Source organism: Vidua chalybeata, chromosome 5 (genome assembly GCF_026979565.1).
Source record: "Vidua chalybeata isolate OUT-0048 chromosome 5, bVidCha1 merged haplotype, whole genome shotgun sequence".
In the NCBI taxonomy this organism is placed as follows: domain Eukaryota; kingdom Metazoa; phylum Chordata; class Aves; order Passeriformes; family Viduidae; genus Vidua; species Vidua chalybeata.
The window spans coordinates 4,655,597-4,672,410 of NC_071534.1; the positions used below are offsets into that span (position 1 = coordinate 4,655,597).

A 16,814-nucleotide genomic window follows, 5' to 3' on the forward strand; every position below is an offset into this window, starting at 1 on the left:
AGTTAAAAAAAAAAAAATTCTTTCAAGCACTTAAATTATGGTCACAAAGCTTTTCAAAGACCAAATGTGCACATTCACAATCTACTACAAAATACTAAAAAATCCACAATAGCAACAAAATGCTCAGCCTTACAGGCTGCTGAACTTATGGAGCTCAAAGGCTGAATGCACCCATAAAATGCTTTTATCTGTTCATGAAAGCTACACAAATATTTAATCTGTAAAGAAAACACAAACTGATGTATATCCACAGTAGGTAGCTTACTCAATAAGAGATTACTAATCTAAGACTATAAAGAGAAGCATTTTGGCAAAAAGCAGGCAAGAAATCCACAAACTTCAGTACAAGTATTAAAATAATACCTTCATGAACTAGCCATTCATAGCAATAGGAACTCTCAGAATCAATTCATAGTTTTAAACTTGCCTGTCTTAGAACTTTGAAATGTCATGTACATCCTAAGAAGCAAGGTTTTTTGCTGTTCCTCACCTTTGTCTTGTAAATGCTATTTAACTCCCAAAGTTTGTTGGTAAGAAACCCCACTTAAGTCAACAATAAAAACAGATTTCAGACTCTCCAACACAAATAAATCAAACTTCAGTTCTGCTAGGTTTGCTGCAATTTGCTGAACTTTCAGAAATAAGATTCCATACTGGATGGGAGGAAGAACATCACTTTTTTTGAACCACAGTCCCAAGATTAAAATCAAGGCAATTGGCTATTTTTCCTATCTGAAGTGCTATCATACACATTTAGTCACATTCAGTTGCACTGAAATGCTGGAAGGAAACCTGAGTATGAAAGACAATTTGTGACCAATCTTCAAGTATGGAACATACACAATACACTGGGGTGCTACAGCATTTAAATCTTCAGCAGCAACCTTGAGGCTCTTCACTTTTTTTCTTTTTTGTTCCTAAGGGTAAATACAGAACCTCTCAGATATGTTCAGGCTTGTATAAAGAGATCAGCAGAAGAAATCATACCTTAACTGGCTCACAGTTGCCATCAAGAGGCAACATTTCAAATTCAAGCACCCTGTGCAATTCACCACCACCTCTCATGGCACAACAAACCTAAAATTCATTTCTGCTTTTGAGTCTGCAGAAAGAAGCTCAAGCTGCACATAAAGGAAGTAGAGAAAGCCACAGGAAGAAAAAAAATAATTCTAAAACTAAACTTCAAGTCTTATTTTTGTATCAGATACTTCTGTTGTTTCTCCCTTTTCAGCATACTCTTCCTGGCAAACCAAGTGACTGACTAAGCCCCAAATCATGACAAATGCAAATAAAAAGCCTGCCCTCAAAGGCCATTCTACATACTACCAATCTCTACTTGTCTACATCTAGAGGGGGCAATATTTAAAAAAAAAATTAAATATAAAATCAATCCCTTCTCAGACAGTACTCCTTACAGTAGGATATTTATCTGAATGGACTGCTTCAAGAACTCTCTACATAAAGTTTAGCCTCATAATGGCATTTTTAATTTAAGGAGGACTCATAGACTGAGTTCAAATTATCTATAACAAAGCACATTAACTTAACATCTTGCATTTTTACATCGATAACCTACATTTTCCAAATGAAAGCATACCATAAGCAGCTGAATTAAGACCAAGACAAACCAAAAACAGTTCTATGTTGGAAAATATTTGTTAGAATAAAAGTCTCATTTAAAAGAGGCAGATTTGAAACCAGACTTGGTAACATTTTGCAACATTTAAGCAAAACCTGCTAACAGCTCAGAAATTGCCATTAACAGATGCATATTATGTAAGTTCACATAGATTTCCAGATCATTAAGATAATCAGCCTGGATTGCTGAAGCTTTTAATAGTAATATTTGGGGGTTATTGTTAGCATGTCATCAGTCTATCCCAGGATAGAAGCAGTCAAAATACATTCAGACCGGGCTCACAAACTTGCCACCAACAATCAGCATAGGAGAAGCAAGTCACAGTCCTCTGAAGAGAAGAAAACGTCCAAGGAAAGCTGGGTAACCCTATCAGCTGGGTAGTTTAAACTATCACAAGACTACATTAACTGGCCAAAACCAGACAAAGTGCACATGGCTGTTGGTATCAGCTTTCTACTATATTTCACTTAGCAAAGCTGTTTCAGATTTTCCTCTGTTACATACAAAAAGATTGGTATTCCTGTTCTTTTCAAATTCTACTAAACGGTAAAATTAAACTCACAATTACATAATTGGGTTTTTCCATCTTGACCTTTCTGCTTTCTGCTGCCAGCCCCAAACCTGCTATCAGAAGCCACTATCTTCAACTTCTGATGCAACGAAACTAGAAATGGCTGAAACAAGCAGATGAAAGGGATGATCCAAAACAGCTAAATCGAAACAATATAACTCCTACTTCATGTAAGAGGTCTAACAAAGCTTATTTCCCACACTGTCTGCTGTCTTCCTAAAGCAGGAGAGCAGCTCAACAGGGACCTATTGAAAGGTTCTATCAGTGCCTGCTTGTCTAACAAAGGCAACAGGATCAGAACCACTCTGGGCTCCGGCTCCAAACACAATTTGTGATGTGGATGCTACTGGAACCTCCAAAGCTTCCTCTTTGTTTTAATCTTACTGGTAACATCTAAGGAGTCATGCTAACCACCTGCAAAATTAGAAGACCTGAAATGAACCACAGTGATCCTGTCCTGAGAACAGAGACTCCAGAGAACTGCTGCCCCCAGATTCCCAATAGATGAACCAGGTGACTTCAGAACCATGTTCTGGGGCACAGAGATCATGAAAAAAAAAAGGTATCACCTACATTTAAACATATTTATTCTGGTGTCATTGACAGATCACTTTGAAAGCTCATAAATATTTTAGTTACAAGGCCATCAAGTATACAACATCCTTTCTAAAGGATTTCTAGAGTCTAAGTGTATAGATAGCTTATCTAAGCTATCTAAGCTATCTAAGCTTAGATTCTGCTTAGACCTAAAATGGCAAATTCAAATCTAGCAGTTTGTGTCTGCACGATTCAGAATGAGCTATCCTTGTAAAAACTGCTTACTGCTTTAGATGCATTTTAATACTCACATAGCTTCTGGAAGGCTATGCTATAACAATATAAGTCCAATTTTTATCAGGCTGCCATTTCCTTTGCCAAAAAAATCACCTGAGAACATGCTAAATTATTTGTGAGCCAGGCAAAGTAATGCAGTGCTGCATGGAATTCCCCAAGCAAATCTTGAAGCACTTCAGAATAATCTGGATACGTGCAATGTACCTGCCATCACCAAGTGAAAATGACAAGTGGGATGAAGTTCAGAAGTATGCCTAAGAACTGAATCTGAATTTTGGTCACTGCATTCCACCCATCACTTTATTCTGAATTTTTAGAAGAAAAGATTTGCCAACACCTGTGATGAACTTGCTGCATGGATCTTTTGGGTTAAGAGGACAGCATAGCACAAAACATTATTAACACAAAGTTTATCCTCTGCAGCATGCAGTTAAGGGGTATTCTGCAGGTTGGACCCACAAGACAAGACATGAGCAAGCTCCTTACCATGACCTCAAGTGAGGCACAGATTCAACCCTCATCACCCCTCTATTTCCTCCAGCTCTCCCAGAGGGAATGAGGGGAACTAAAATCACACATTGAGAAGTGTTGGTATGACAATTTGTAAATATGCTGAGGAAACTGGAAATAGAGTAGAAAGAAGGATAGCCATATATCTTAGCCATATAGTATCTTGACCAATAACATTCTAACACCTTTTAAGGTCCAATACACACCCTAAAAGATTCTCAAAATGACCTATAAGACAGTCCTAGGGAATGTAAGCACCTTCCACAAAAATATTTATGAAGCCATAAAAACTGAGTCTTGTTCATTTGGACAAGAATTTAAATAACAGATTTAAAAGACATGCAGATGGTTCATATTAGATAAAAGCCTTTAACTAGTCCAAGAAATCAATTTTCAGCATGACAAATCCTGCTATTTAGAATAGAAACTGTTCCAAGTGTACTGGAAGAGCGTTTTTCCAAGTGTGGTGTACACACATCATGATCTAGTTAAAGCCACAGTATCATTATCTGAAGTTTCAAGAGTCAAAACCAGTAACTTCCTACCATCTGCTATTAAAAATTAACACCACCACCAACAAAACCTACAAGCACATGCTAAGTCAAGAGAAAGTCTTATGCCCAGCTGCAGAAGCACTGCAAATTTACACGCTATTTATTTGCTTTCTTTTAACTTAAATGTTACATCCATTATGTAGACTGACAAACTAAACAGAAAAACACTCAACTTTCATTTCAATTCAACCACTATTTAAAAGAACCAATTACTAGTCTCAAAAAGAGGTTGGTAATCTTTAGAGGAAATGCATGACAGGAAGCATCAAGACTGCCACTGCTTAGCACTAGCTTTGTCACATGCAGCATGGAGAACCTGGGTGTCAGTCAGAGCTGTGATGTTTAACAAGCTGCTGCATGAACCAAAACCAAAGACAAAATAAAAAGAAGAACATGTGGCCCAGAGGGATGTTGCTAACCAAAAGGTATTGAAAACTGCACTGTACTGTGCACTGCATCCATGGAGACTACCACAGATCTATTACTGCTTGTTTTATTTATTACTCTGCTCGACAGCTCTCAAAGGACTCTATATAGGATATCTCCAGGGAGCTTTTATCAAGTGGGGTTTTTTTCCCTTACAAAGAAAGATTATAGATCTGGTACTTTTCCTCAGCCCTCAAAAGTTTTGTTATGAAGCTAAGTGTTTTAAACCATAACAGCCCAAAACAAATCTCATTTAAGAGATTTAATTCTGCACTTCTCAAACTCACACAAACTGACAAATAAAAGCCTGTTTATTTCCATAAGAAATGCTGCATTTTCAGAATGTACTGATCCGATTATATTTATTACCTCACAACCAGACAGTTACAAATTGAACCACAGCCATCTCCAAAAGTGATATCCCTTTGAGGTAAGATTATTTTCTTAAGTAGAGGTCTGCAAACAGCTGCAGCTCCAGAATGTACTTCAAAAGCTCCCTTCTCTCTTTCAGGGTCACTTTTGTGAAGTCTGAGGGAGCCTGACCACTGTTTATACTTCTGCAGGTAATTAGTCTGGCCCCTTTCCCATCTCATTTATCAAGCTGTCAATTGTATCAATTACAGCACAAACACTCAAGAATATGGCTGGGTTTTCATCTTTAGCTAAAGGAGAAGACTTCAGAGATTTGAAGACCCTAAATACCAGTAATGTGTTCTGCCCTATGACATAGAAAACCAGCAAAAATTTATACTTTACTGCACAAAATTTCAAGTTCCTTGCCTATGCACACTTGTAAATCCAGCATCCTGAAAGTGCCATAAGCCCACTGTATACTTACAGCTTTACACATTTTACTTTCAGTATTTCATAATTTGTAGAGCTGAAAGCAGAAGAGATAATAAGGACAGCATGATGGTGACAGATTGTCACATACCTTGACTAATCTACGTTTGTGACAATGACACAGCTGGCCAGAAGCAGTCTCAAACAGGAGGCACACTGCTGCTGCAGCAACATAACTCTGCTCACAAACTAGTAAAGCATTATAAACACTGATGTGAGGTACAGGGTAGGCACAGGAGCCAACATACTGCATTAGACTTGATCTTCCAGTAAGTTTTAGAAAATGTATTTTTAAATAATCAGAATTAAATCACAGTCAGAGCTTTCAAAGAATGTGTATTTGTTTCAGGATATTGACTGTTTCTACAGAACTAACAGAATGTAATCATTTCCCAACAGCGCTTGAGCGATGAATTCCAGGTCCACACTTCTCAGCTTCCTCTCACTGCAGAAAGGTCTAGATCTGGTTTTCCATTTCGCTTTAATGTAGCTACATGATTGTGCATCAGAGCCAGCATCTTTGCAGTCAGGACTCCTAGTGAGCAATATGCAACCAGCTTTTTAAAAAGGAAAAAAAAAAAAAAAAACAACCAACAACTACAGGATGCCACAGTTATGTGATACAAGACCTTTTTTGGTCGTCAGACTCGAATGTGCAACTTCTGAAACATTCTCAGCTCTGCCAGTCCAAAAAGAATAAAGAATTTTAAGAATTATGTATCGACTTCAGCAAGCTGATATTTGTCATGGTAAGTCTGCAGTAGAGTCTATACTCCGAAGTACAGAAACTGCATTCCATTGCTGTCTGCTGACCTAAAAATCACCATTAAATATAGCTTTAAGAATACGAGATAAAGATAGGCATCATTAAATCTTCAGTGTCACTGAAAGTGAAGCTATACATCACATCCAATCTACTTCCTGCACTGTGAGTTTTAAGTTAACATTGTTAGACTCAGAAAAACTCTGACAGATGGAAATATTATTTAGTACCTCGCTGTTTCCTGCTACAAAGTGCCACTTGCATTATCATTTTTACCAAACTGTACTATAGAATCTCATGGTTCACATCCAGTTCTGGCATTATGCTTGTTCCAGCTAGTTTTTCATTGCTATTTCCTATGCAAGAGAAATCCATTTGTAAGCTGGAGTGTTTGTACAATACACTTGGTTTGTAGTTAGACATCTGCTAGAGAACTGCACACATGTAACCTACACCAGTTTATTACTCAGATGATTTATAACTGAAGGTAACCAAATTCAGTCAGCTTTCCCTCAAACAGTAATGAGTACAACAAACTTTGTGCACCACTTTCACCTGTCCAACTCATTTCCTCACCTCTGGAAACAGTGTTGCTTAGGGAGAGCCCTCCAGTTCCTTTCTAATCCTTCAGCAACTCACGTGTTAAGCAGAATAACCTGACACGGCACTGAAGTCAGAGTAAGAATGGCAAAACAACACATCAGCAAAAAGGTTCACTCATGAAGTGTGGGTGCTGACTGCCCAGCCACCCTTTCTGTCAGGGAACACAAGGGACAGGAGCTCCAAGCAGACACAGTGCTGTTCTCCAGTGCACACCATTTACCAGGAGCGCATTACCAACCAATGCAAATACCTTCATAATAACAGTTCACAGATAATGCCTCCTTTAAGAGAACACACTGCCCAAATGAAAGGTAAAGTCTTCAAATGCCTCACAAATACACAGTTCAAAAGAGCCCAAGTTACCTCCACATCATCAAGCACATACCTATTTGAAAAGTTACTAATTTGAATAACCCAGAGCAATAATTCTAGATAGAAGATTTTGCAGTCCAGCAAGTGGCTGTACTAATCTGCACTGTTCTGTAAATCAGCAGTTAAATGACAGTCTTGATTTAAAACTATTAACACAGGGACTTAGCAGGATGACACAACAGCACTAAGATCTGGCTTTTGCAGCCAGTAATGTGACTTGCTACTTCTGGCATATGAGTATTACTTTGCAAACTTAAAGCATCAGGGGAAGGCATCACATTTTAGCCACAACATTACCTGAACTGTACAGAGGAGACAAACTCACTGCTCAAACACAATTTACAAAGATCACTTTTGTCAACGTCTACCTACTTAAAAACCCTTTAATTAGTAACCCTAACGACTACTTTAGTCAATTTATGAGATGTGCTAATGACAACAGTAGGAGGCACACTTGACTCAAAATAACTAGAGCTGAGATGAATACATACAAGGGGAATAAAAGTATTTGAAGGCCAACACTACACTAACAATTTCCTTGCAGCAACTGAAGCTGAGCACTGGCACGAAGCAGTAGCTGCTGAGCTCTTCACAGCTCCACCACATTCACAGCAGGGCAGGTATTTCACATTTGAAATACCTGCACACAGTATTTTAAAGTAGGTTCAGTAACAATTTGCTTCATAGGGACAGGTCACAAAGTAAACTAGGATAGTCCATCAGCCACACTTTGTGTTAAGTTTTTGTTAGATTAAACAAAATTGACTCACAGATCCAGAAAAAATAAAGAGCCAGGACCTTGGCTTCCTGGAGATACTAAGAACACCAGTAAGTCACCCAGTGAATTTCAGCTCTTCCCCCTTCTACTTCCTCCACAGTTCAATTTATCAAGCAGAAGGGGCAATTCAATTACAAGGCAATTCACGAGCCTTGAGGACATGAGCAATATCCTCCAGTTTCACTAACTTGGAAACACAAGCTGTATTCCATAAACAGCACCTAAACTTCCTTTGAAAGAAAGCATAGTCATAGTCTCAGGTTTTTATCTTCATTGCTACAGAGCACATACCAAAAAAATTAGGCATAGTTGCATTTTTCAGAATTAAAAAGTCATTCTGCCAGACACCAACACAAAATCTTCAGCAGTGCTGTTTAGAAGACTCTGAGGAGGTGGGACACCTCAGATGCCTGAGAAAAACTGCTATTGCTGAGGAACATTATTTCAAGATAATTAAAAGTAACCATCAGTTAGTTATGGTTACTGTAACACAGCATGGAAAAAAAAATTCATATTTCCCTAATGAAATAATTATACTTTGAAGGTTGAACAATTCTCAAACCATGGCATCCTGGAAAATCAATAACATCTAAGTTTCAGTCCATCTTTGTGAATGCAGATTTCATTCTGATACAAATCACACATAACAAGTATCAACCTGTCAACAATTTTCCTATATAAGACAATATACCCACCATCCCAATAAGTTCCTCCTTTTCTTTCTAGTCACAAACAATAAAATGGGATTTAATATTAAAATATTCTACTAGCTGTAGAGTCTAGCTCCTTCAGCAAATACTTTTAACAGCTATAAAATGTACATTTTAAAAAGCTGTTTTAAACTAGTCACTTTGTACTGTCTCCTGAGAGGAAAAACACAGCCTCTGGAATCTGCCTTAACTTAACCCACAAGGCACTCCTGCAATGCAGTTCCCCTCTGAGCAACACATCAAGTATTTCCCCCTTGCAAATATTTTCATTCATGCTTTTTGCAACTTGTCAATTTCAATACTACCCATGAAATTCACCAAACCAACTGAAAGCCCAGCAACATGCCCTTTAAAAATAAGCTTCTTTAATAAATTCCTTCAAAAGTGGTGTTTCTTCAGACAGTTTGCCCACATGGTACTGATGATGATTAAGACACTTCAAGAGGCACCATTAGTGAAAAGCAACTGATGCCAAGCTGACATTAGTTTCTGATCAGTAAGTGTGAAGACTAAAACAGTCTTCAGAGATTAAAGTCACAGAATTCAAAAACTGAAAAATATTAACATTTCAAATAAAAGTCATATGATTTTGACAGGTTATTAATCTCCTCACAATTCAAATTGCAAAAGTAAAGCAGAGCATTTTGCTTCAGCAGAGCATTTTGCTTTTCATTTAAAATCAATGCTGAAACAGGTCATCACAGCAAGTATGTAGCTAGCTTGGAAGAGCAGGGCATGCTGAAGGGTCACAAAGAAAACTGGAAGCTTTCTTCCACAGTTAGTAAGCACAGAATAATGGCAATAACATAATGAACCAAGATACTGGTAGAATGCTTGAGCAACCATCCAAAAAGCAAATATGAATTCAAATTAAGAAACCTTTTAATAAATTCCCTCAGCTTGACTGGAACAGATATACAAATGCTTTTGAGAACGTTCTGGTGCAGTTACTGCAATCGATCATTTGTGAGCCACTGACTGCTTAAAAACCCTACAAAGAGTTTTGGGACTTTCACCCAATGCTCTCTTGTCTGCCCTAAATTGGATGGGAACACAAACAATAATAAAGATGTACTACATGAGCCCTTCTATGAATTGCACCAAAACCCAATACTAAAAAACAAACACTAAACCTTTTAACTTAACTCTGAGGCTTTGAAAACAAACCAGCACACCAGGTATTTGTTCCCGGTACTCCCAGCTCTTCCCACTTCTTTCCAGGTTGTTGCACAGCAACCTGTGTCTGTTACACAAGCTGTGACTCGCAGGGAACTAAGGGTGTTCTTGCCATCCTTAGACTGGGCTCCTACAGAACTCTAGCTCTGCTCAGTCTAGAAACTTGATAAAAGAGCAGCGTCTTAGTCCAATTTAATCCACCAGCCATCGAGAAAAGCTAGACTTTAGGGCGCTTTCTAAAGCTTTGGAAAGAGAATTTCTTTCCCTTTCCCTGTTAACAAGTATGAACCTTGGAAGTTGGAATGAAAAATAAACCTTTGCATAACTAAATGGTGTGATACACTGCATGACTTGTGTATATTCTAGAGTTATCTATCCCACAAGAATCCACTGCCACTGCCTATGAAATGTCTGTGAAATTAATGTTTTCACATTTTTTTTCCTAAGAAACACACCTAAACACATTCTGAAACATTAAGGGTAGCTCAAGTCGACATTCACTTACACATCTTCCCTCAGCCTCCTTGAAGCTGTACACAAGTGATTTTACCATCCTCCTTTCAGAGGCATAAAATGCAAGACACTATACGAAACAGAACTGTAGCACATTTTGTGATGATAAAGCTAAAAGATTCTTCAGAGAGCACAGTATTTAAAATAATTAAAAGGCAAACTGCCTCTATGGAAAGGATGCACCTTTTTTTCAAAGGACTGCCTCAGGTAAGGATTGCAGTTCCTTCCGATTTAAGCAGATATCAAGCTGAAGGGTTTTATCCCCTTCAAGCACAATGACTAGCACCTGGGAGAGTGACTGTGCTGTGATAATTCACTTTTTTTATTTATTTATTTTACCTGTAGCTCGCACCAGGCAACTTCCACAGTGGTTTCAGTATCCAGTCCTTTATACACAGTTTTGAAAGAGCCTCTTCCAATCTCGATGTCAAACTTCAGGAAGCGGCCATCCGGGGAGATGCCCACCGCCTTGGTCTCAAGCTCTTCAATGTCTTCCTGCTGCGTTCTCCGCTCCTCAAATTCCCGGCTGGCAGCTGACAGGCTGCCAGCGACACTGGTAGGGGGTAGCGCAGTTGCCTCATCCCCCTCCTCCTCCTCCTTGGGCAGCAGCGGGGCGGCATCCTTGGCGGCTGGGGGCTCCTCGGCAGCCTGTCCTTCCAGGGGGAGCGGGGCGGGCGGCGGCGGCCGCGAGTCGGCCTCGGCGACGTTGACAGGGGCGTAAGGGGTCCGGCCGGCACCCGAGGGAGGGAACACCGAGGGAGCCGCGCTGCCTCCCGAGACGGGGGCCGAGGGCGCTGCGGGCTGCAAGCTGGGCAGCTCCAAGGCCGTGGCGTTGGAGTCGCAGATCACACTCCGGCGGAAGAAGCGGTGCTCAGTGGCTGCCGCCCCTCGGCTGTCCTTGTCCATGGTGTGGCGGCGGCGCCGGTACTCCTCGCTGCGGCCTCCGTTCCCCGCTCCGCCGCCCGCTCCGCCGGCGCCGGAGGCTCCGTGCTCGGCGGCTCCCAGCTTGTCTCCGACGGAGCTGTCCGAGCTGGAACCGTTCTTGGGCGGCGGCGGCGGCGGCACCAGGAAGCGCGGGCTCGGGGGGCCGCTGCCGGCGGCGTCCCCCGACATGGTGCCCCGGGGGAGCGCGGCTGTGGCGAGGCGGCGGCGGGAGGCGAGAGAAGGGCCGGTCACTGAGCGGGGAGCGCGCCCGGCCGCGGCTGCCGTTGCAGCTGCAACAGAGGAGGGTCCCAAGGGCTCCTCTCGGCGGAGCTGGGAGGCTGGGCCGGCGGGGTGGATCCCCGGTCAGCGTATGCATCCATCCTGCAGCGGGCAGCAGGGCAGCTGGGCCGACATGGAGCACCGGGAGCAGACACGGGGCGCTGGGTTGGAGCGGGGGACGGCGAGAGAAAGGAAAGCCCGAGCACCGGGGAGGCCCCCGAGCGGGGAAACGCCGGTACCTCGCCGGTTGCAGTTACCCCCGGCGATGGAGAGAGAGCGGGGCCGGCCCGGGTGCGGGAAGGGGAGGGAAAAGGGCCGGGACGCGAGGAGGAAGCGGGGCGCAGGCCCGCACGCCAAGAAAGCCGCCGCGCTCAGTCACCCGCTTCCGAGCGGCAGAGGCCCGGGCAGGCCCAGGGCAGGGAAAGGGGTCCGGGGGGCTCAGCCCCGCCTCACCGGAGCGCCCATGGCGGCCGCGGCCTCTCCACCGCCCGGCAGGCGCAGCCACCGCCCGCGCGGCCGGGCCGCGCTCTCTCCAACAGCCGCGGCCGCCTCGCGCGGAGCCGGAAACCCTCCTCCTCCTCCCTCTTCTTCTTCTCCTGCTAGGGCTCCTGCTGCCCGCGGCCCACAGCCGCCGCTCCCCGCGGCTGCCGCTCCCCCGGGCCGCCGCCGAGCCGAGTCCGGGTGGCGCCCGGCGGGCAGGACCGAGCGCGGCCGCCCGGCGACGCCTCGGCGCTAAATGGCGACGGCGGGAGCCCGAACCGACACACGGTCCGCGGGGGAGGAGGGGCCGCGCCGCCGGCCACGCCCCGCCCGAGCGCGCATCGTCCCCTCCCCCCACCGCCGAGGGGAGGTGGCCGCTCCCGCCGCGCGCGGGGCACCATGGGAGCGGTAGTTTCCAGCGGCCGAGGCGCACCGGGGGAGCCGCCCGTGGATTCCCCCGGGATGGGAGAGAGGAAGGGAGCGAGGAAAGGAGGAGAAGAGGGGAGGGAGCGACGAAGCCGGATCCCGGCGTGCGCCGAGGGCCAGGGGGCCGATGTGCTGTGGGGAAGCTCGTCCTGCGCGGCCGCCCTTTCCTCCACCCGCCCGGCAGGTGAAAAGGCATCAATCAGCTTGCACTGCTCATTTCTTCAAGTCTTGTGTTACACCCACACGTTAAATATTTTGGGTGTACGTGTTTATTTAGATATTGTCTATAAGTAGATAAATATATCTCACATAAATATATCTTCCCGAGTTGGAAGGGACTCGCAGCCCGACTGCTGGCCCTGCACAGAACACCCCAAGAGTCGCAGCCTGTGCCCCAAAGCCTTGTCCAAACGCTCCTTGAGCTCTGGCAGGCCGGTGCTGTGCCCACTGCCCTGGGGAGCTGCTCCAGTGCCCAACCACCCTCTGGGGGAAAAGCCTTTTTGTAATATCCAACCTAAACTTACACCAGCTTCAGGCCATTCCCTCAGGTCCTGTCGCAGCTCACCAGATAGATGAGATCGGTGCCTGCCGCTCCACCTCCCCTTGTGAAGCTGAAGACAGCAATGAGGTCATGTTTTCAAACAGCCTCTAAAATTATTTAAAATCACGGGCGACAACGACTCCATGTAGCTGAGTACTGTACAAACAATAGGGAGTTGGGTTTTTTCTCCATTTAGGCCATCTGAAGAGACACTAAGTAGCCAAGCAACCTGAAATGCAATTAAGCGCTCTGTAAATGTCATTATTCAAAAGAAAGAGAATTTGCACCCTCTGCCCTTAACACAAGTGTTATCTTGTGGCCACTTCAGTCATGCTTGTGGCTGCTGGAGCTGAACCCAGGCTGTACAAAACCCGGGCTGTACAGCAGCCAGAGCCCACATGAACCCTGACATGAATTGGGAACTTTCAGGTTAACAAGGCTTTGGCAAAGACGAGTCATCTAAATTATTTATATCATGTTCCTCTTTTGTATGAATAAACCAAAACCAAGCACTTTCCTTCTTACGCCAGCAATCTTTTGAAGTCAACTGGAATGTACTGAAGAAGGAGTAAATGATTTTGTACCGTGGCTTTCAGGCAGCTACAAAGCAAAAATTACACTGAGGAAGAAAAAGAAAACTAAGAAAATTCCCTGAGTAAGTAATATGTTCTCAGCAAACACACTGTTGTTTTAAATACTTTTTTAAAAGTTACTTTTAAACCAGTAGTTTAGAGGAAGTTGTGTGTTGCTGATGCGAGGCCTTAACTCCTTCTGCAAAAAGTAGCACAAGTGGCCCTTTCAGAGTTCCACAGCTCCCAGCCATAAATCATCAGTCTAGGCAATTCTCACGTGCTTGTGATCCTCACAAATAAAATTTGACGCAGTAATCAGCCATACTGCCGTTTTCCATACATCCTTCTGTGCATCCTTTCTGTACATCCTTTTTAGCCTTTGTAACATCAAACAAAATGATGGCACAGTCTTCACAAAGAGGACAAGAAGTTTTTTGTTGTACAGCTCTGCAGTAAAGATTTTTTGCATGGCTTAAGCCTTCTAGTGCTTGCCTTCACTGAAAACGTGGATTTAGTTTGTGTATTCGTCGGGGTGCCACTTGAACTGCATTGGCACCAAGAGTAGACGCGCTCCGAACCAGTGCTGAGCTGAGCAGGGTAATTTGATTAGCAGCAGAGTGGCTGGATCGAAACTGATTAACTCAGAATTCAATCTGCCTCGGCCCTGCTGCACTGCCAGCACCAGCAGCTCCTCTGATCGCCATCGCGCTCGGCGTGACTGCGGGTATTTGTGGGTGTCTCTGGGCAGCAGAAGGACAATTTGTGTGTAGCAGCAGCAGCAGGTGTATCCATGCTGGCCTTATACTGTTAAGAGCAGCAGGACACAGTAGCAGGGAGCTGACAATGCAGGCCCATTCCCTCCCCTGGCCTTCGCGGTCCCAGCAGCTCTGCTGTGGCTGCCTTCAGAGATCTGCCTTCCTCCACTGCCCACTGCATTTTTGTCACCCCTTTGGACAGGACCAGCAGGAGTGGATAGCCAGCCTTGCTCCATTCGATGCCTGATGTAACGCCTTCGGCACGTACCTAAAGTAACGCAGTGATCAATCACTCCGTGAGGAGCTGCTCGGTGAATTCCACTTGCATCATCACCAGTAGGTTTGGCAGGCAGCCCCAGCTCTGTGCCCAGCCACATCCCTGAGATCTCCCACTCGAGGTGGATGGGCTGCAGCTGGGAGCCACCGACCTGCGGGCTGCCCATGTGGCTCACAGGAGACCTCGCGTGTAGCCCCTTCTCACTCAAGTGCCTCTCACCCATTCTTCTTAAATATATTTTCCCTCAGTTAAGTAAGCAAAAGCTTTGCAAAAGAGGCTGCAGCATAGCCAGAGGGGGCCCGAGGCGGTCTTTGACTAAAAAATTGTGGTAATTATGTAAAAAGGCACCTCCCCGGTGTCTGATCCAGCACATTCCTTAGCACTCTTGAAATTCAGGAGGCTGGTCCTCAGTGCGAGGTCCCTAACACCCGGCTCCTCTCACTGGCTCCTCTTCTGGGCAGAGGTAGGCAGAGCAATCATCTTGGCAGGAAAAAAAGAGCTGAGCAGCTGACCTGGAGGTGGGAATGATGGATTTTTGTCTTCTTTGGCTCTGAAAAAAGAAATGGTATGATTTGGCAATTATATTTTATGTGGGTGTTGATTTAATTTTGTCATTCTAAAAAAAGATGAATGTAATAAAGAGTGTAGGCTTCCTTTCCCTTCAGTTTTATTTCTTTTAATCTGTAAAACTCTGTTTAGGCTAAATGGAAAATTTCGGTATTGCAGCAAGATTTAATAAGCCTAAAGTATATTCTATATATATTCTATGTTTAGAAACAATTAATTAAAATAGTTTCGGTGCCAGAGCTCCTCAACCAATTAAAAATATTTATTTTGCCTTTTGCTGTAAGAAAAATCCACAGAAAGGAGGAGTCTGGCTACATTTGAGAAATTACAGGCAAAGAGACTTAAACAATCTTTTGATAAAATCCAAAAGGCTTACACTTGACATCGTAAAAATATCCTTCTGTCAAGCCTTTTATAGTTACAATTGTCTTGGTTGGAACAATAATAGTTTAAAAAATTACTTTGAATGAAGTGTGATTTTGAAGTTGACTGAATCAAAATTATTTTTTTTCAGTTTTGCTTTCTCCATGAAATTTCATCCACTGTTGGCATCCATGACCTCTCCATGTGACAAAGTCTTAATGGGAAGCAGCTATTCTCTATTTTCTCTTATGCAATACATTATGCAATACAGGAGGCTATGCCATAATTTTGATGCATGTGTTTTTAATCCATAACCTAAGTGCTCTGCAAAGCAAACTCCTCATCTCAGTTTTATTGCCCATTACCAAATTGCAGCTACAGTGCCATATTACAACAGTGACAGTACAGGTTTTTCTAAAACAGTTTCTTCTTTTTCCTTGACATTTCTTAAATCTAGGCCTCTGCCACAGTGTTCACTCTTGTTTCTTAAAGCTGAAAGTAAATGAAATAAAACATTTCAAGTCCTCATGCTTGAGAAATGAGACAGTTTAACTTGCCAGATATTCTGTTTTGCTCTGTTTTATCCCCTAGCAAGTCAGTTTCGTTTATTTTATTTTAGGTGAGGTTTTGTACTTGCAAGTAGCTCTGGAAGTTGGGTTGGTTATGAAACCATTGTAACCATCTCTAGGACCTATAGGTAGGTTAATTCCTCAGGCTCTGTAGTAGGTGGTCCATCAGATGGCACTGGACGGTGAGTCCTGCCCAAACCTCTGAACCTGGGTGTTCTCTCCACAAGCAGGAACCATGGGAATTGGAAAGAGGAAGAACTACAAATCTTACAGGCCTTAAAACCAAACATGCCTCTTTATGCTGTCCTGGCTTACAGAGTCTGCAAGTTCTGCAGGAAGACAGGTGCACACCACAGCCAAAACACCTGAGCAAAGTCTGAGCTGCAGCTGAAGGACTGGTGAAACAGCCAGCCAGACTGTATAAGAAGGACTAAATCCAGCAATGATGAATTATGTGACCTTTCTTATTTATTGCTTGGGAAAATGTCAACAACCCTGCACCATAAAACTGGAGGAGAGCATGTGCTTCTTCATCAGATTGAAACACACATTTCCCTTTCACCCACCCATCCACCCCCATTCTAGCTACTAGAATAGAAAGCACACCTCTTTTTCTTTCCTTTTTTTCACTATTCTCTTGAGCTACATTAATAAATGGATTCCAAGCACGTGAAAACAAACCAGTGAGAGAGCCAGCAGAGGAATGTATCACTGGTTTGTTACCTGTGCTTTTGAAGGAGCAAAGCACAACTTTATACTATATTAGTAA

General features: G+C 43.6%; 1 protein-coding gene across 9 annotated transcripts in view; it reads right to left on the reverse strand.

The window, feature by feature from the left end:
• The window catches only part of WNK1 (WNK lysine deficient protein kinase 1), a 98,853-nt gene extending 86,780 nt beyond the window's left edge, over positions 1 to 12,073 (reverse strand). For 2 of the 9 annotated variants that reach the window (XM_053944216.1, XM_053944215.1), the window contains exon 1: positions 10,632 to 12,070. In XM_053944216.1, coding sequence (XP_053800191.1) covers positions 10,632 to 11,405 — 774 coding nt within the window. In that variant the 5' untranslated portion in view covers positions 11,406 to 12,070. Of the gene's footprint in view, positions 1 to 10,631 lie in introns of all 9 variants that reach the window. The other 7 variants (XM_053944219.1, XM_053944218.1, XM_053944222.1 and 4 more) reach the window with 5 other exon arrangements.
• Positions 12,074 to 16,814: the final 4,741 nt, after the last annotated feature.